This window comes from Cheilinus undulatus, linkage group 21 (genome assembly GCF_018320785.1).
Source record: "Cheilinus undulatus linkage group 21, ASM1832078v1, whole genome shotgun sequence".
Classification (NCBI taxonomy): Eukaryota; Metazoa; Chordata; class Actinopteri; order Labriformes; family Labridae; genus Cheilinus; species Cheilinus undulatus.
In genome coordinates, this window is record NC_054885.1 from 9,470,067 (window position 1) to 9,491,402 (window position 21,336).

General features: G+C 38.1%; 1 protein-coding gene across 2 annotated transcripts in view; it reads left to right on the forward strand.

Moving 5' to 3' along the window:
- Positions 1–21,336, forward strand: part of si:ch73-281f12.4 (RA_Radil_like and Myo5p-like_CBD_Rasip1 domain-containing protein) — a 48,516-nt gene that overhangs the window by 14,658 nt on the left and 12,522 nt on the right. Inside the window, exons 5-11 of one of the 2 annotated variants that reach the window (XM_041777839.1) lie at positions 3,993–4,682; positions 6,929–6,966; positions 9,831–9,991; positions 10,069–10,184; positions 13,568–13,787; positions 14,405–14,577; positions 19,995–20,139. In XM_041777839.1, coding sequence (XP_041633773.1) covers positions 3,993–4,682; positions 6,929–6,966; positions 9,831–9,991; positions 10,069–10,184; positions 13,568–13,787; positions 14,405–14,577; positions 19,995–20,139 — 1,543 coding nt within the window. The remainder of the gene's footprint in view (positions 1–3,992; positions 4,683–6,928; positions 6,967–9,830; positions 9,992–10,068; positions 10,185–13,567; positions 13,788–14,404; positions 14,578–19,994; positions 20,140–21,336) is intronic. The other variant, XM_041777840.1, reaches the window with a different exon arrangement.

The window sequence follows — 21,336 nt, forward strand, 5'->3', positions numbered from 1 at the left end:
GAATTTCCTTGTGTAATCTGTCAATAAAAATCTAGCCAATACTTCATTTCCTAGAAGGAGATTTTCAGAATCCTTGTTTTACTAAAAGCGAGGCAAGGCAAGTTTATTTGTATAGAGTAGAAAGACATCACAACGCAATGAAGAAGAGAAAAAGAAACACACCAGAAAAATAAAAGTTAAAGAACGTTAAAGGAGAAATATTTCTAGCTTAAACAGGTTTGTCCAAACATAAAAACATCTGACCAAGTCGGTACGATAACTTTATCAGGAATTATAAATCCAAATCAATATCTGTGAAAAACACACCAAAAATTTGTTAAACTCCAACATTCAACAGTCTGTATTGTGTTTTTGTTTTGATATAATTAGCAATTTTCCAAATTGTTTTTTTGTTTCCGTAAATAAGCCTTGGTATTTTTGTTGGTTAAATGACAGCTAACCCTTTCAACTTCATACATATTTAGAAATAATGATTTTTTGTAAACCGAGCCTAACTTAAATTTTAGCATTGTAGGCACTGGTTTAGCTAGGTAGCAGGTGACATATACAGAGGCTGTCTCCCTCAACGCACTGGTCGCAGGATCTATTCCCAGTTTGGGTACCTGTCTTCCCCTGCTCTCTCCTCCGATGTCTCCTCTCTATCAAAATAAAAGGCAAAACAAAGGGTCTTTAAAAAATGTTAGCATTGTCACTGTAAGTTTGTTAGCACATGGTCGTTAGCATTAACACATGAATAGCTGCTAGCTTGGTGCATTATCACTATAAGCATGTTAGCACATGGTCGTTAGCATTAACACATGAATAGCTGCTAGCTTGGTGCATTATCACTGTATACATGTTAGCACATGGTCGTTAGCTTTACCATATGTAAATAGCTGCTAGCTTGGTGCATTATCACTGTATACATGTTAGCACATGGTCGTTAGCTTTACCATATGTAAATAGCTGCTAGCTTGGTGCATTATCACTATAAGCATGTTAGCACATGGTCGTTAGCATTAACACATGAATAGCTGCTAGCTTGGTGCATTATCACCGTACGCATGTTAGCACATGGTCGTTAGCATTAACTCGTGCATAGTTGCTAGCTTGGTGCATTATCACTGTACGCATGTTAGCACATGGTCGTTAGCATTAACTCGTGCATAGTTGCTAGCTTGGTGAACTATCACTAAAAGCATACTAGCCGATGATTGCTAGCATTCACACATGTGCATAGCTGCTAGCTTGGTGTATTATCACTGTGAGCATGTGAGCAGATGATTTATTAGCATTTACACATGTACTCACCATAGCTACAGGTGAGTACAACGGCTGCTTAAACTCCTGTCACCGAGTTTATTATGTTTGTTTTCTGCTGACTGCTCAAGAGAAGTTAGCACATTTAACCATTTTCTCTTTTACTGAGTGAAGTCAGGCTTAAGGTTTTGTTCTTATTGTAGTGCTGCAACTTGCAAAAACTTTAATGTTACATATTCTGTAGAAAAAGTAATAACTTGTTTGGTTTCTAAAATGTCCTAAGATATTGGACAAGAGCATGTCCTATCAACTGAATTGTCATATTTTGTCCACTATCCAGTAATTCATTAATATTCTATCACAGAAAGGGTCAAAAGTCTTAAAATGTTCACTTTTAACCTGTTTGAATCAGAGCTGTGCAGACAGTAAGAGTTGTGCACCTGACGATACCCTATCATCTCCTCACTAATGCTCTTAATGTGGTGACCCTGAGGTCGCTGACATCACGGCGTCTCCCTCTTAAGCGTTTCCATTCCTGTGTCTCCTCACGCTCCGTCTGCATGCTGTCCTACCATCAACTGATTTCACTGCCGTTCACACGCATACGACTGGATCAATCCCAAAATGTTATACAACAAGACCAAATCCCATCAAAGCCCAAATACACCTTCATCAGGAAGTCCTGTTTCTTTAAGAAAATGAGATTAAACGAGAGGAGGGCTGTGGATGAACTCTCCCTCTCAATGACAGACGTCATAGTTTTTGCCTCTCCACTGAGATTTTATTGATTTTTTGCTTGACTTCAACGTTCATTAATAACTGTTAAACGTTGAATGTTCAAAACAAGCAAACAGTACTCATAGTGGTTAACAAGATACATGTGTTTTTTTGTATTATATTAGTTTTTTCTAACTATTAAACCAAATCATTACATTATTTTAAAGCATGAGTGCTCAAGCTTACCATCAGTAGTCTCTGTTTAATATGGTAGAGAACTTAAAGCTTGAGTTATGGACTAATTTCCAATCTTTACAAGTATTCAAACCCCCAAGTCCATTAGTTTTAATCTAGAAAAACCACTGAATTGATGGATTGCTCTGCTCTGCCATGAAACATTTGTTTTTTGCTACAAATCCAGTTAGATTAATTAATTCGATTTAACATTAGCTGATCATTTAGCTCATCAGTACTTGGAATAAAGCTATCATGTTTTTAATCTTTTAAGCTATTGTCATGCTCTATTAAAGCTGCATCAAGCATTATCCGACGAGCCAAGTCTTACACAGGGTTCCTGCAGATCCTAAAACAGTCTTAATAAAGTCTTACATCAGACTTTTTAAATTAAAGGCCATTAAGAAGCCTTAAATTTAAGAAGGCACCTTGACTATGACATGTCTTTATCCAACCTTCGTTTCATAGCAACATTGATTTTATGTGTTTATTTGCATATATGCTTGTAGCATATTTTATGGTTAATATTACTGTATATTTGATTAATAGAAAAGAGGAATTTTTTTCCAGAAACAATCAAATTTGGGTTTTTATGACACAAAAATTGTCTTATCAATCGACATTTAATTAAAAGTGCATTAAACTAGAGAATTCAGCTCCGGTACACTGAGCAATCTCACGTGCCTCGTTTTTGATGTTTGCTGCACAAAAAGTGGCATTAATTTTTCTCAGACTTAAATTTGAGTTTTAAAGGTGTATAGAACCCTGTATTAGAGGGTGCCAAGTTTTCTTAAAGTAAGTAACGTTTAAAAGTTTGGCAAGTTGTCAAGCTTTTGTCTAGCCAAGTCAATGTTTTTAAACTAGTCAACCTATTCTTTTAAGCTTGTCAGGCGGCTTCCAAGCCAGATTGCTTGTGTTTTAAGTAAGTGTTGTGGAGCCAATGTCAAGCAAGGGAAGTTTTTGTGAAGCTACTCAAGTTTTTGTCAAGACAGTCAGGTTGTTCCAAGCTCAGCAATTTTTGGTCAAGCTTTTGTTAAGTTGTAGTCAAGCTGGGGATGTTTGTAGGCAAATGCTAATTGTTTAGCCAAATAGTCCAAAAGTAGGGAAGCACTCAAAAAACAAGCTTTATGAGCATAGTGTCAAGCTAAAGCCAAGCTAGTGAGGATGTTTTCAAGCAAGTCAAAGCATTATTAAGCAAATGTCAAGCTACTTAAGCTAGATGTTAACCACTGTTTAGCAAGCCAACTTTTTCAATGCTAGGTTGGTGTCAAGTTGTTGTCATTGTAGAGGTTATGTAGATGATATTAACCATTGTTTATCCATCATCAATTCAAGTTTTGTAAAGCTTCAGAAACCTTTTGGTATTGGTGTTGACTGTTGTCAAGCTAGGTCAGCAAAGTCAAGCTGTTTTTAATGTTTGTTCAAGCAGAAACAAACTATACATAGTTGTCAGGCTAGCCAAAATTGCTAAGCGAACCAAGTTTTATAGTCATTTCAAGCTAGCCAAGTTAATGTCAAGCCAGTTGAGTTGTTTTTAAGCTAGTCAAAGTTGTAAAGCTAATTTTAAGCTAGTCAAGGTGTTGCCAACTGTTGTTGAGCAAGTGTTTTAATGCTTTTGGCTACACTCCTCTGAAATGATCTCTCTAAATCTGCAGAGCCAGCTGTTTGGTCTCGAATCAGGTTTAACTTACATGATGTTAGATTGAATAGGACAAAGATAATTAAAAGGAAAATAAAAAGCATTTTAGGAGATAATATTTAATAATGTTAGTACTGCCTAACACACATCTGCCTTCTCACAGGATTTTGTGATCTACCTGATGAGCGGGACCTCCACCATCTTCGGCTGCTGCAGGGAGCACAGTACCGGTGAGGATGAAGAGAGACTGAAGGTGGACATCCTGCTCTTTGCTCCTGACGTGTTACCTCAGCACTGCTGCGTGCGACGCCTGGACTCTACCATCCCAACACCTGCAGGAGGGCACAGAAAGACTTCAACTCTGTTGAAGCCCCTCCATGGTGCTCCTGTCACCAGAAACGGCTTCCTCCTAAAAGATGAGGAAGAGTTAAAACCCGGGGACTTGGTAGGTCTGGGGGAACACTACCTGTTCCTATTTAAGGATCCCACCAGCACCTCAGGACCCCTTCAGACCCCTCCCTGGATGAGCAGACTCTGTCTGAACTCTGACACTAAGACTTCTTGTATATCGTGTGGTTCCTCTGTGGGCATCAGAAGGTTACAGAGGAAATCTTTACCGCCTCGGTGGAGGGACCTGGAGGGGGCTGAGGCTCTGGTGGTGTATGAGCTGGATCAGGAGGAGCGGGTTCTGCAGGAGGTTCTAGACATGATAGACCCCAGCGGAAACGAACCAAAGCTGACGCCTGCATTTCTGCTGAGCCTGTGCATCCAACACTCGGCCTCCACCTTCCCCCTGACTCACCTCAGACAGCTGCTGCTCCGGATCGCCAACCAGATCCAGCTGGTGATGTGGGTGAGGACCAGACCCTATTTCTACTCTTTAAAGTTTTTTTACATTCAAGCACAAAACTCAGCACAATGTTAGTACCATGTTTTTAAAGAATATAACCTGCTATTTTAATGATCAATAGTGTAGAGAGTTCCAAAGCTTCAAAGAACATATATTTTACTACAGCTGTTTTTTTATGAAGTTTTGACTGCGTTGAGAATTTTTTGCGAATGTTTTTTAAAAACAAGAATTTTTCAATTTTGATTGGCAAGGACTTTTATTTACATTTAAAGCAGTCTACTGATTGGTGGCTGGCGCTATATTCATCACAAAAAGAAGCCTTTGTATTCTTTTGCCCAGTGGTTCCGCACCTTTTTTCCTTGACCCCCCTTCACTTGTATCTAAGGAAGCTGAGCATCCCCAAGACCCATTTGGAAACAAATAAATCACTGCTGTCAAAAATTGAGCACAGTCACTAAAACAATAGGTCAGCACATTTTTCATCACCAAAATACCTTGGTATAAACAATTAAATAGGAGCCTTCTCGTGATTTTAGTTAACCCTCCGAGACTGATGCTGTTGTACACAACAAGAACAGACACAGCTTACACAAAGTTAAGTAACTTTTGAACCATAAATTGTAGTCACTTTGTTTTTTTCCCGCTTGCAGCCAGTCATTGTGCCGCTCTAAAGTTGCTATCCATGCCTTCATAGCCTTTACAGAAACTTTTTTCAAGTGAGTCTAGAACTTGGGGGACCTCCTGGGGCATTTAAAGATAAAATCCACAAGAGTAACTTTAATGTTGAATGTCTCTTTATCTATTTTTGATCAATTTCCAATCATTTCTGCTACTACCTTAGCATTAGCCACCATATAGTTTTGTCACATGGGCTGTGACAACCAATGGCAGGCTGCGCCGTCGTCGTCATGCTTTGCCAAACTTTACATGTCTTTACTGTTAGATCATGGAGAGACAGAGAGACATAGAGCCTGTGATTTAGCCCTCTGTGTCACTGCAGACAGGAACTTCTACGAATAATGATTTAGGTTAAGCTAAAACAAAGACGCAAGGACTTATTTTGTAACTTTCTTAATATTTTGAAGACCTTTGTCACAGAATGATTATTGTTTCACTTTTTGGTCTGCAAGAGATAGGAAAACAAGTTTGTACCAAAGAAAAGTCTTAGTTGTTATTGTTTAATGTTTGTCACACATATAAATCTTTGAGTTTTAATTTCCGTTTAGTTTTTTTCCTTTGTCTTTATGGTCCACAAACTTTTATAACAACACAAATGAAAGTACTGCAGTACCAGGCTTATTAAAGCCCAGGTTGTCCTGAAATAAAAGGCTGTTTGGAGCTTGACTGTGAACCACAGAGTTGATGTTTTACAAGCTTTTTAAGCCAAGAAGTCTAGGCCAGACAAAATGGTTAAAATGCCTTGGGCTAAGAGGGTTAATATGTCCAAATATTATTCTAAAGCCCTCAGAGCACACAAAGCCTTGTCCCCACAGAATCCTTGGCACTCCCTTTGGGGGGTCCCCGACTGCAGATGGGAACCAGTGTTCCAGGGGTTGTCCCAACACCAGAATACTAAACTTCTGTATGACACTAATAAATATGAAACCTTATTTATATCTTTTGATACAATGCAAGAAAAATTGAAGTCTTTGTCACCTAATGTTGGAAACTTTCTTGTTTTCATTTGCAGTTCAAGATTTGTTCCTCTTCCAAGCACCTGTGTTAGGTTTTTTAAAGTCTTTCTTTTGATCATTGAAAAGCAGAGATTGTGTCATCTGAGAACAACTTCTTTTCCACTTGTTTACAGATTCTTCCAAAAAATGTAGAATCTATGCAGTTAGGTTATGATAAACAGCGTTTTAAGTCTTTTTTTCCCCTGCACTAGCATTGTAGACATAAACGCCATATGGAAAAGGAAGTCTTGCTTGAAGTCATTTACTATAAACCACGGGCTCCTCTGAAATCACAGGGAAACTTTTATACTTTAAAACTTTTTTATTCAGAGGTATATATGCACTCCATCCGACGATAATGAAGTATCAGATCTTTTGAGATTTGGGTCAGGCTCTCTTGAAATTTAGGAGTGCATGTTTGAAAGTGTTATAATCAGTGTTTATTCATCACTTAGATCCTGAATGTTATAGACTATAATCAAATGTGCCATCAGTGTGGAATTTAATATACATGAGATACCTGATAAAGCCTGGTAAGAAATATATGAAATGGATATTGTCTTTGTTTCCTTTCAGGAGAAGACAAAAGAACTCGCAGAGATCCAGCCAGAAACGTGAGTACAAGAAGCATCAAGTGTTTTTAGACCATCCCAGAAATATTCAGCCTTGACCCAGAGACACAGAGAGAGGAGCAGCTGCTGCACACGATGATATATGACACCTGACACCTCCGCTTTAAGACAAGTTAAAGTCTGACTTTACAACTTAGAGGACAAAGAGGTTTTAAATACAGGATGTGCAAAGAAAGAATTTCCCACAGTCTGTCTGTTCTGTTAGAGACGAGCAGCTGAGAGTTTCACATGAGCTCAGAGCGTTCAAGCTTCGTCACAGACGGTCTCTACGTTACAGTCACAGTGTTACACAGGAGGAGAGGCTTTGGGGTTTGATTAACTCTGAGGTACAGTCTGTGTGAGGGCTGCAGATGAAATGAAGCAGAGATAGAGTAAAATCCAAAGGGAAGAAGATGGGTTACAGCTGCAGCTGATCACTCTTAAAGTCATTTTGAAAGAAGGAACTTTGGGTAGACTGACGATTGTGATGTTAAGTTAACCACAGAAAAAGGAACTTGTTATTGATTGAATATGAAAATAAGGGAACTGTAAGAACTGCGGAGAGATGTTGCAGTGGCTTATCAAGAGTGTGCTAAAAGGGAAAACAAAGCTGCGATTAATCACTTTTAAAAATAATTAATGCACTGATTATGGATCTTAATTGATTGTGATTAATGCATTAACTCTGACAGCCCTAGCAAATTGTGTTTACTGAGCAACTCACTGCATATCAGCTTATCACCTCAGCGCTTTCTGCGACAAAGACAACCAAAAGTCATCTTTTTCCTAGAGGGTAATTTAGAATCAGGACAAGAGAGACATTTATAGTCTCCTGATACTGAGTGGGAAGTGAGTCTGCACTTTACATTTTGCTGACTTGTAGAATTACGAGGAAGTTAAATGCAAGGTTAAGATGAGTCTACTTTTTTTTTGATAAAAAAAAAAAATCCTAACATTCATGACATCAGAAAAACTCTGTAGTCACAACAAACATGAAGGGGATTTTATTACATCTTATTCAGGACTCAACATTATAGTTGACTTGCTAGTCTGGAAGCATGATTTGAAGAGTCCCAGACAGATGACTGCTCTCAGGCCAGGTATATATTGTCTTTGAAATAACAAAACAGCAACACATTATCCACAAGTTCACATTGTTTTCCTGTTGTACTGACGTTTTGTCAGTGATTGTTGTCAGATCATCTTGTCCATTACTGCTACAGTGTCAACATTTTATGCACTTGCATGTGTGGTCTACAGTGTTATTTGGTCAACTTAAAATATGACTGAAAATGTGAGGAAGATGAGACCAAGATGTGCTAAAAATAGATCTTTGGTGATAAAAACTCTGATGTTAGATGTTAGTGCTGGACTGATGAAATTTCAAAATATATATTTTTCCACAATACATAACAGGTATGTCCGTATTTTTATTTGTATGTTTTAAATCAATCAGAGTATTGAAAGTGTATTAATGTTTACATCTATGTTAATTTTTAAATTGGATGATGAGATTTGTTCAAAGAGAAAAAATGTTGTTATTAAAGGTAAAGATGAAAACGTAAGGACCTTTTATTGACTAAAGCTGGACTCAAATGTTTTTCATTGTTCATCAACTAAAACAGTAAAGATTTAAAATGACTAAAATGACTAAAATGTGACTAAAACTTAAACACATTTCAATCTAAAATGTACCAAGTTGCTGCTAACCACCACATTTAATGCTGTCATTCCTGCAAATGCAGTTAACTACAGTCTATTTAAAAAGCAAGAGTTGCACAGATTGTCACTTTTCAGAAAACTGAGAGGGTTTCCTTAGCCTGTTGTTGGCTGCATTTCATCACAGACTGCTGACGACCAACATAAGTCAGCCAGCATTTGGCATTACATATTTTTATATGTTTATGGCATTTTTCCAAGATTATTTGGTAGTTTCTTTACATTTTTGGGGGCATTTTTCCTTTAAGTCACTGTTTTTTTGTTTGTTTTTTGTAGTAGAAATTTTCCAGGGAATTTTCCTAAGAAATTTTACAGTAACATCAAATTTTTAAGGAAAATATTTGAAAACTCAAGCTCATAGTCTTTTTATGAATGTTCATGAATTTTCCCAGGTATTTCTGAAAATCTTTGGATTTTTCCCAGGGACTTTTCTAATTTTTCCCATTGATTTTCTGGGAATTTCAGGAAATTTCTAAGGAGGTTTTTTTTATAATCTTTCTGTAAGCTTTCAATGGATAAAATGTATTTATTGACTATAATGGTAAAGGTTTAAAATGACTAAAATATGACTAAAAGTTTAAAACATTTCAATCTAAACAGTACAAAAATAGGAATAAATATGAAAAAGTTGCCTGGTGCCATAGTTGAAAAGCCGCTGCTAACCACCACCTTTAATGCTGTCACTCCTGCTAATGCAACTAACTAAGCACACTCATAAACTAATAAGGTGAAATGTTTGGTTTTTAGCCAAAATTTGAATAAAAAATAACAATTTAGAGTAGAAAACCACCTGGAGAATCAAGGACGAGCCAAAAAAACCACATGGGACTAAATTATTAGCTGCATTGTGCTTTTGTTGAATATGCCAAACATTTTTGATTAATACTTACATGTGCAGTCACATTGAATTTAAGGGATATGGTAGTTTTGTTTAGTGTAGTTTTGTTATAAATATTGATGTTCCTTGGCCAGTGGTTACACTGAAGGCCAGTGTCAACCTTAACTTAATGTCAACCCCCAGCTCAGCCATATCTCAGTAATAGAAGACATTGCAGTCATATTTCACATTTGGTTAGACAGTGAAGTAACTAACTCTGTGTCCACTTTAAGACTGAGGTGTTGATGTGATCACTTTGTTTCTCCCTCAGAAACTCCAGTGATGTTCAGTCTGACACCCTTCAGCTGCTCAGTACGTCAGAGCTGGTCACCGGTCTGCAGCCTCTCGTGCTGTGGATGTCCAACTCCATCGAGCTTCTGCACTTCATCCAGCACGAGGTCCCTCAGCTGCTCTGCAGGACAGAGGATGAAGGTCAGGACTGTCATAGCTGCAGTTTGTGTGTTTGATATGGTTATATGTGTGTTTTTAATCTGTGTTTGTATCTGTAGCAGCTGTCTTGGACTCTGAGATTTCCTCCACACGGACGGCCTGTGAAGAAGCCATGACTGTCTTGGAGGAAGTCATCATGTTCACCTTCCAGCAGTCCGTCTACTATCTCACAAAGGTCAGCTGACACTCATATTAAAGTACCGCACCCTCACAAAGTGACATCATGGTGTTTTACTTCCCTCTGACCTTTGGAATCAGAACAGGGGTCACATGTGAAGCAGGAAATCTGACTGCATAAACACCATGTTCTGTTTTTATTGAGCCTTTTCCAGACAGAAACACAATCAGAATGGAAACACTGATTTGTCTGTCAGGCTCAGTCAGGAAGCTGCCTGTGAGACACTGAGCAGGGTGAATTTCCACTTCTGGGAACATAAACAAGAAGACAATCTTGTCTTCGTAGGTTTCGCTGATTTGTGTGAAAGCAAAACTAGAATGTGTGTTAAGGTGAAAGACTCTAGATTATCATTTCCGCAGAGAAAAACAGAAACTTGGAGTCCCAGGAATTACTTTTCAGAAAAGTAAGAAGGTTCCCTGAGCCTGTTGCTGGCTGTATTTCCACCACAGACTACTGCCCATCAATATAAGTCAACCGTATTTTTTAAAAACATTTTACAGGTATATCAAAGATTTTAAGGAAAAATTCCTGAAACTTAAGCCCAGATTCTTCTTATTAATTTTATGAACTTTCCCATTTCTGAAAATTCTTGGACTTTTGTTGTTTTCCTGGTGATTTATGGAATTTATTGGGAATTTCAGGAAAATTTCTAAGGTGTTTTTGAAATCTTTTGCAAAGAATTTCATTGGATAATGCTACCCAAACATGTTTAGAATTTTGTTGAAAATATTTCCCGAAATTCCTTTGAAATTTTTCCCTGAAAATAATAATTTAAAAAAAAACAGATTCCCAGTTGTTTTTTGGAATTTAGGGAAAATTTCCAATATTTTTATCCCTATAAATATTGTGAATTTTCTCAGGGATTTGGGATATTATTCTAGGAATTTTCAGATCATATCTCTGGAAATTCTTTGGAAACAAGAGAAATTTTCCTATAAATTTTTCTTGTGTATCTATTCCTGTAACTATTACAAATTTTCTCAGTGATTTTGGATACTTTCCAGAAATTTTCAGAGCATATCTTGAGAAATTCTTTGGTGTCAAGGGAGATTTTCCGACAGATATGTCCTTCATATTTATTCCTCTAAATATTGTGAATTTTCCCAGTGATTTGGGAAATTATTCATGCAATTTTCAGAACATATCTTGGGAACTTCTTTGGGATTGAGGGAAATTTTTCTATAGATTTTTCCTAGGCATTTATTCCTATAAATATTGTGAATTTTTTCAGGGATTTTGGAAATTATTCTTGCAATTTTCAGAACATATCTTGGGATTATATGTCTAATTAGAGAAAACTTCACTCCTGCAAATCTTTCCTCAGCTGTCCTTAAATGTGGGACAGCACCAGCTCTACTATTTTTGGAGGGTGAAGATTTTGCTGATTTTGCCCTGCATTGAAAGCACTTTTCAGTTCCTCCATTGGTTTCTTATATTTTAGAAAGTTCCTATGGTGATTTTCTCCTACAAACTTGGCTGCAGTTGTCAAGACATGAAGTTATGCATGTCTATGCAGACTTTGAAGACAGAGGCAGAAGAGAAGCGCCTGTATCTATGAAGGAATGCTTTGGGCTGACAATAAGAACTTCTGTCTATCATTTAGCTATGGCTAACTGTTTGCAATTATCCAGAGTTTGAACATCCTGAAGATAAAAGGACAAGTTCAAGTGTTTTTTTCTGGTTTCAAAGAGAAGTACAGCTGTGGTTCATCAACTGAACAATAATAGGGATGCTAGATTTGGATGCTGAAAATCCTGAGTTAAGAGCATGAACCAGGACAGCAGTAAGGGACCTAAAATGGAGCCTTGTGGAACACCACAGAAGACGGTAAATCTGATTTATTTAAACCACTTTAATAACTTAAAAATGGAGCCTAAATCTGGACAAGCACTTTAAAAAGGCATGTAAAAGCCTGAACATGCATTTTAGTATATCTCTGGATTTGTGACAGTACAGCCAGACTTCCTTTTTGACAGTCTGTCAGGACCCTCCCAGGCTGATTTATATGACTTTCCTATGTTAAAGCTGCTTATTAAAGTCTGTCTGCTGAAGTCAGAGAAAAAAACCACCCTGCACAGAGACCGTTCCAGCTTCCTTCCCTCGCTTCCTCAGTCTGTGCTGCTGGTTTTAATACTTAGACATATTTTTACTGCTTGTGCATCAAAAAAGAACATTTACTGCCTGGTTTATGTTCCTTAGTCTAATGAAACCTTTGCTTATGAAGCCTTTTTGTGGCCTTTTAGAGGCAGCTTTTTTGAATTTGTGTCTGTCTTCAGGCTTTATGATCAAGCAGCTTCAGATTAGTTTAAAGCTTTATAATGCATTGCACTTCCTTTGCTAATCTAACAAAGTATTACGTATGCTTGCTTGTGAATTATTCTCTATTTGAGTGAAAGGGAGGGCTATGAGCTGCAGTCTGTTTCCTGCAGAGGAAGTAAACTGTCACCAGAGAAACACCCATCTGGGGACAGGAAATCAGGAGGGAAAACTGTTCTTTTTTTGTAAATTTCCTGGGAAAAATGACTGAAAATTTAAAACAAACACCACCTTTTTACTTCGTCTTTCTAGAATAGAAACAGAACACAAAGAAAGAGGTGGTTTAAACTGTTTAAAAGTGTGTTTGCATGCAGATGTGTTTTAGCAGTCTTTCTTATGTTAAAATCCTCAATCACAGCCTTTTAGGTGGTCTCCATGGTAGATCTTAGATCTGCTAACCTCACTGTAAATTATAAGCTGACCTGTTGCTTCAAGCATGCGGCTTATTGTCGTCTTTATGGCCTCTTTAGGGCTGAATGAGGTCATTATCTTAGTCATGATGTGTGTTTGTAGTAGCAGCCCGGTGATGTCATGCTTTTGAAACAATGGTAGTGCTGTGTCAGAAGGAGCTAAGATAAGAGACGTTCCTGCAAAAAGACCAACAAAGAGCTGTTGGTGGAATAAAACAGATTCTGTAAATGACTCTGTGGCACTTGGAGAAACCTTTTCTTCTCGTCATGTATGCACTGTCTATGAAAACATGTTTTGTGACTCTAAATCCAGCCTTTTAAACCTGCTTTAACTGATTTTTAAATATTGAAAATAATGTAACATCAATAAAAATTCAACAAGACATTGCTGAAAATGTCTCATTTTTAAAAAATATATTACTGCTGAATATATCAGTCTAAAAAAAACCTTTTTAGTCAGTGATAAGTGCATTCAGGCCATAAATACTAAATGGATGAATAGGAGAGATTCACATCTTGACACGGCTGATTCACACACATTGTATGTATGATAGCGGAGTTCACACTGATATGCTAACAGCTTTATAAACTGTACTTGGTTGTATGAGCTAATCTCTCTTTGATTCCTATGTTTGTCTACCCCTTCCTCCACAGAGCATGTACTCGGCGCTGCCTGGCCTCCTAGAGGGTAACCCGTTCTCAGAGAGCGGTCAGCTGCGGGTTCCTGATGGACTCAGCAGCATCCTGGAGGTTTTGAAGGAGGCCTTGAAGCTCCTCACAGCTTTCCAGGTCCACCCAGACATCTCATTACAGCTGTTTGCCTACCTGTTCTTCTTCATCAACGCCTCGCTGTTCAACACCCTTATGGAGAAAGGTAACACTGCAGCTTCAGGTTCAGAGTTGTATTGAACTTGTTAGATATGATTTTAACTTGTTTTTTACAGTTTTTAAAGAGTATGTTCACACTGCAGGCCTTAATGCACAATTCTGATCTTAATGCACAATTCTGATCTTTTCTCAGATCTTTTTTGTTTGGTTGTTCACACTGCAGTCAACATCCAAAAGTTCAGATACGTGGCTGATTTAGATCCACATCTGCAAGGCTGTTCACACTGCAGTTAAAAGTGACCTGAATCTGATTATTTTGCTCACATGTGACTCGTATCTGATTTTTTTCTGACAGTGTGGACAGCACAAGTCACCCTGAATCTGAGCTTTTCAAATCTTTTCAAATATGTTCACAATGTGTTGATTTTTCATTAGACTGAAGCCCTCTTTGCTGACTTAGGTACCCTTTTTTTTTTTTTTAAACATTTAAATTTATTTCTCAACTTCTTTGGTTTTGTTTATGCTGCCCAAGATTTCAAGTACAATCAGTATAGCAGTAGCACTATTGCTGTAAATACTCCTCTGGGTTACCTTAATCACTGATTAATAATAAGGTTTCTTTAACTGTACAGTTCTCTAACACCAAACATATTTGTCCTCCAGGATCTGTGTCAGGCTTCTACCAGTGGTCCCGTGGTGTTCAGATCCGGGCCAACCTTGACCTCCTGATGGACTGGATCCAGAGCATCGGACTGGGAGAACTGGCCATTGAGTTCTTCCAGAAGCTTTCTGCTGCTGTAAATCTGCTGGCTACGCCCAGAGAAACGCTCCTGCAGGTCAGAGATCATCAACTTCTCCTTCCTGTTTATCTCATAGCCCGCGGGTGTGACCATTGGGTTGAGTCATTTCTGCGTCAGCCTGAACATTTTCATTGTCTTAAAAGTGTCAGAGCAACATTAATAATCTGTGTTTATGTGTGAGGTTCAAAACGTGGGATATCTGAACTTCAGTGAACTCTTTGAGTGTTCCTCCTTCTCGTTTATTGAGTTCCTTAGTGATGCCAAACACTTCAGTGACTCATAATGCAATAAAAACAAGTCAGTCTTATCAGTTTATGGTTATAGTAGTACTACAAACAGACACATTTTAGTACATGATAACATTTACAAGAAAAGAGTGAAGGTAAATAACCTAAAACCATGACGTCATGGTGCCAGTGAGCTAAAGTTATTCAAACTTAAATCTATCTTGTTAGGATAAGTTTTTTCAGATGCATTGTCAGCTCAAATCTTAATTTTTTCCTGTTATAAATGAGATGTAAATATTTCTCAGGGCTCAAATGCCATTTTAAAGTTCAAAGACACACATATAAATAAAAGTAAAAGCTGTTTAAAGCATTTGACACCTCCTGTGTCTGTATCTGCTCAAGACAGACAAACTAAAACACTCAGTCCTCCGCCCGACGGCCAGAACACTTTTAGATTTGTTTTTTTCTGTGTTTGGTCTGTGCTGAGCAGTGGTAGCTAGCCAACCAAACATTTAATCTCCGTAATCACTGTGCTCTCTTAGTTACCCATTCAAATCCTGTTTACAGTGTGAACCACAGGAAGCTGAGCTCTCAGTCTGCTGCTTGTTAAACTCAGAGGCATTCAAAGAGAAACTGATCCATCAAAGTAAATGTGTGTGACAGACACACAGGAGTGAGAGGAGATGAAAAAGGTCATTAAAGGTCAGACTTACAGAATTACAAATCATTTCCTGACTCACAGGTTTACTGTGTCTTTGGAGTGATGGAGTGAAACCTGCTGAGTGTTTATGTGCTTAAAAAGCTCTGTGTTACCACGATGTTAGTCAATACCATAACATAGGGGTGCCCAAACTATGGCCCGAGGCCAGTTACCCACAGCAATTCTAGAAATTAAATGAAACATGACCCACATTAAAACATGAAGCTTGTGCTGTAAACAAACATTTTGACAAGACGATATCTTGATTAATAATGTCCTGATAGATTATCTCAGCAAATAGCAGCACCAGTTACATTTCATGGGCAGAGCTGGTGGGAGCCAAGGCCAAACAGGGCCCCTTGAAATCTGATTGACTCCCCAGAAACCTGAAAATGACTTGTGTATTCGCCCTGTCAGTCATTAGCCAGCCATTCAGGTGTACTCTGTCACTAAACATGTATTAACTCAAATTGGATTAGTCTTACTAACTTTAGAATCCTCATGGTGAGGAATATGAAAGTGGCCCCACCACCCTCATATATTTCTATGTCACCCTCTGTGGAAAAAGTTTGGACACACCTGCCATACCATACTCTACAATATGATACAATCGAATACAAATATGGTATGAGACCAAAATATATACAGCAATAAAGATTAAAATCTTAAATCATCATTTGTATCAGAATTTATGTAGTAAATCGTATTTAATCACGCCCTTTTATTGCATTTCAAAAACCCACTATTTTGCATTACTTTTCTGCTGTCTTAAACTAGGGGTTAACACTTCCTGTTTAGATACAGATCTACTTTTATTGATTTTAATGTAAGGTTTTATCATGAACTTAACCACAAAAAAGGAACATGTTATGGATTAAAAATGAAATAAGAGAACATTAACAAGGTTCAGATGATTTCTGACTTGTCCTCTGAGCCGTCTGTACATTTTTAAAGTAAAATAAGACATTAAAGAGGGGGTATTATACTTTTCTGATTTTTAAAACATAAATATAAGGTCACAATGTTGGGTGTCCATACTTCACGTATGCAAATTTTCAAACCACAAGATAAACGTATGTGGCAGTTATCTTGGAATTAGACTGTAAACTGATGAAAACGGTTTGTTGGGAATCTCTCCAAGATCTTCCTGAGATGAGATTCCGATGGAGCAAACTGATGAGGTCATTGCAATAGGATCTCCTGACTGGTTAGTCCGTGCTGCCGGCAAAGCGGAACAGACCACCCCCACAGATGAACATAGATGAATAAATACACCGCTAAATGCGGCGAGGGATTAGTCCACCATTATCAAAGTCATTTAGTAACACAGTAAATAAACACTTACCAAACAGATAGTCCTTCTCTATCCTTCGCTGCAGCTGGTTTCTCTCTCCAAACTATCAGGGTCAGACTCCAGGTCTAACACGTAAGGATGTATATCAAAATTCGCCGTATTTTACTCAGTCGGACCAGTTCATTCAAAGTTTACAAGTACTAGCATAGCAACATAGCCACATTAGAGGGGGCAGGCACAAAACATTGAGTCCTGCTGCTGGCCAGCCTCTGGAAAATCGGCCAATCAAAAGAAAGCAGGTCTGTGGAGGGGGGGATGTTGAAGAGACAGCAGAGAAAACGAACCGTTTCAGACGGAGGTTAAAATAAGGGTTTTTCAGGACGCCAGTGTGAGAAACATGAGGAGTTTTTTGAGCTGTAAACCATGTGAAGCTACTACGTGGGTATCAGAGAGATGGTGTAAAGCCTTGAAAAAAAGGCATAATACCCCCTCTTTAAGGAGTGGTGGTAGACTTATTTTGTATCACTGCGTCTGCAGGGAGAGGCTGGCATTCCTTAACCACAGTGTATTGAAAGGGACAATAAAGCACGTGATTAACTGCAATTAAAAAAAGAATGCACTCATGTGGGCCATGATTAATCGAATTTAACTGAATTAATCTTGACAGCCCTAGATATAATACAAAATGAATGATACAGTATGATACATTTAGATCTGTATGTATAATAGATTGTATATACAGTACTGTGCATAACTTTAAGGTGTGTTATGGCCAAAATAGGTGTGGAAGTAAGGTGTAGATGTGGCAAGCAAGCTGCCTGAGGGCACCAGTGGCATTAAGGACAACCATGGTCATGCACTGGTTGTCCTTGATATTACCAGAGGAAAATAATCTGTTGAAAAAATAAAAAGTCTACATCTTTAGTGTGGCATACGGCAGGTTGTAGGGTTGTCACGAGCCCCCCCGGTCATGCTGTGGAAGTTCCAGGGGCTGAAAAACACCTGTGGTCTCTGAGCGTTTCACCAGAGGTGAAAAGGCCCAGACAAAAGAAAGGCTGTTGAACTTGACCTTGGCTGCAGAGCAACAGATGTGACGTGTCAAACTTAACTCTGGCTGCTCTCCCCCCCTTTCTTCAGCCCTGAGTTTTGGCACATCAGACCCAGGATGAATCCTTAGCACCCTAGATGCCTAACACTTCTGCACATGACTGTAATACACTATTATGTATTTGGGTATTATGTCATATACTACATTAATATATACAAAACAGTATGTTACAAGACAATACATACTCAGTGCTTTTATGTACAGCAGTATGATTGTCTTGGACTTCTAATGCTGCATACATTTGGCCACATGATCATAACAATTATGGCACAATGGAAGGATTCATACTTATTTATACCTTTAACTCTTTACTGCTTAATAACTTTACAAACCAAGTTATTACTTGCTGTTAACAGTGTCAGCTGTTTAACCTGAACTTCAGGGAAAATCAACTCTGTTCTGACATTTACTGCTGTTTTCAAATGACCTTTAATTTTCACACTTTACTTTTGTGAAATGTTCCAACAGTTTTTAAATTAAATGCTTTGTAGGACTTCTCTGAAATCATATCATTATTTATTTCACTTGAGTCCAGCTTAGTTATATTTCCTTTTATTCCCTGACAGTTGCACATGAGATAAAGCAGCCCTGCTTGAGAAGTTTTTATGAAGTTGAAAGAATTTGTACAATCTATGATATGCTGTAATTTAAATATTTGAGCAGACCACAGAGTTATTTAAAGCGGATATTATCCTTTTCTGTGTCAGTGTGGTTTAACTTTTATATCTGAAGAATCTGGGTTAAACTGGAGCCTACTTTTAACAGTTTGAGGTGACACCTGTTTTCATGTATGATTCCTGCCATCTCATCACAGCTGTTGGGTCTGCGCCTCATCTGTTTGCGGCTTTGGATGGTTGTTAGGAGGCTGCTGCTTTAGAGTCTCTCCTCCCTGCATGAGGTCACACTGTGGCTGCACACACCCTGCACAGATACTCAGTTTCCATCTGGAGAGATTTGGCTCTGAGGAACTGAAAAACTCTGTGGTGCTGATTGAAACGACAGCAGGGGGATGTGGCGGAGCTTGTTTGGTGGAGAAAGCGAAATTTGGGATATTTTAGGAGAATAAACTGCTGAACATGAAATCTCAGACATCACAAACAAGCACTTTTTATTTCGGTTGTTTATAGGCAGCATTTAAGCTCCTGCTGCTGAGCTCAGCATGTCTGTTAGCAGAGCAAGGACGCTACTACATAAAGTTTCACTCAGACATGTTCGGGCAAAATCCACACCCAGCAGAAGTCTGTGCCGATGTATCGTCTGTTTTTAATAAGCACATGAAGGATCCTCTTAATGTGACTCACCTGTTTCATATCCTCCAGCTGCTTTCTGACATCAAGACATGAAGTCTAATATGGTAAGCTGGTGCTGCCAGGAATAAGGCAGTAATGATATCAGAATTTTAAGCTTTGATATGATACTTGTAAAAATCGAATTATGCTTAAACTTTAAAAAATTGCAGGAACATGCAGATTTTCTCAATGGCAAAGCAGTAGCAACATTTCCATACTGAAATATTGCCTGTGTTTTTGTGTAATTTAGTCAATGTGCATGGGTTTTCTAAATCATTAGATACGAGACTCATCTCTCTTCTAAGTCTTAGTACATTTTAGATACTCTTAAACATGAAAATAACTTATGTTCTTGACATTTGTCAGTCGTGGTGGGGTCTTGACAGCCTTGCAATGAGAAGAGTGATGGATTACTCTCATGCTTGTACAACAAGGATGACGTGCTAATTTAGGTTAACTCACCTTTAATCAAGAATAATCACTCTTATGAAGCTTTGAACAAAGGATGCAGCAATATGAGAAACTTATACAGTCAGACTGAGAAGTATTTTCCCAGGAGGCTTTGCTGCCACGTCTGGCCCTGTGGTGACAAAAACAAAAACTATGCACCATATCATGTAACTGAAGAACTTTACATGTAAATGAGAGAGGCGAAATGACTGTTTATGGGAAAAGACTCGTTTGTCTTAGCCTGTCATTCTCTCCACTTCACAGAGCCTCTGTGGTTCCTTTTGATCATAAGACAATAAAAAGATTTTACAATCCTGTATTTTTAGAGTTTAACAGTGACTTTGCCCCATGTTTCTCAATCTTTCTTTGTTTTCCCTCCATCCAGGCATCTTGGGCGTCCCTCAGGGCAGAGTTTTCTGCTCTGAATGCGGCTCAGCTGCACCACATGCTGAGAGAATACAGCTCTGGTAAATCCTGTCCCCCCAGCTGGACGCCATCACAGGAAGACGTGAAGGATGCCGTCAGGACAGGTGAGAAACAGACGTGAACCGACCTGGTGATGAAGCTGAATCAGACAAACTGACTGACTTACTGACTTTTTGGCATCAATTTGACTCATTAACTTGGCTTCTTCAACAAGCAACTTCAGGCCCTCAATTTTCTTTTTTTATGTTTTCTTCAATCTCCCATTTACACGGACATGATTGCTTGCACACAAGCGCATATGACCTACACCGTTCCTCTCAGATCATTGTGTCACATCCTGCACTATTTTCTAGCCTTGTTTTGTGTGTTTCAGCAATATTTATTAGTAGTAGATTAAAGGTGATCAAAAACATTCCACATACTTTGACGTTTCACTCAATAATCTGCTATTCTGATACAATAGGGTACAATTATTCTAACATAAGATTGGCAGGCCAGCAGCAAATAGCTGCAGAGAATAATTGATACAAAGGGGAAAAAAGCTTCCCTTTTACCTAGAGACATTACTTATAGGAATGTACAATATTGGACTTTTGCTGGTACCTTATATGCCAGAAATGCTGATATTTCCAGACTCATTTATGCTGATATTAATACGAATAAATATAAGGCTCTACCTGAAACTCCACAAACTCATGCTGGCTTTATAAGGTGAAGCAAGAGGTGGAAAATAATTTTTTGAATATTTATTCATTATTTCTAAGAGAATTAAATATTTCATTTGACTATTACCTGACTTTAAAACTTTTTTTTTAATTATTATTTTCACCAGTGTGGGGTTTTAAGGTGTTACTACTGCCAGACTGTGGCTGAAATGCTGTTTGCTTACTGGCATTAAATGACAAAGACAAAAACAGTAATGTCTAGTGATTTAACTGAGGTGCTAATAAACTAACATCACTCTTAATTGAAAAAACATTTGATTTTACTGATATTTTCATGTCAATGTTAATTTAGATAATCAATTTGAATTAAGTTCTCAAGTTAGCACCAAGCAGTGCTAAATCTGTTAGCCCATTAATGGCAATGTCCGTTATGTGTTAGCATCAGGCTAACAAATGCAGATGTACTGTCATTCCAGTATATCTCTTAGAATCTTAGAATGCAAGACACCTTTGAAAAGTAGATTTCTATGAAGTGAATAATATCTCTTGCTGCCAATATGTATATTCACCAACTATGTATCGGTTCTAAAAATTTTCATGTCTGCTGATGCTGATTAGTTCACTTTTCAGCTATTA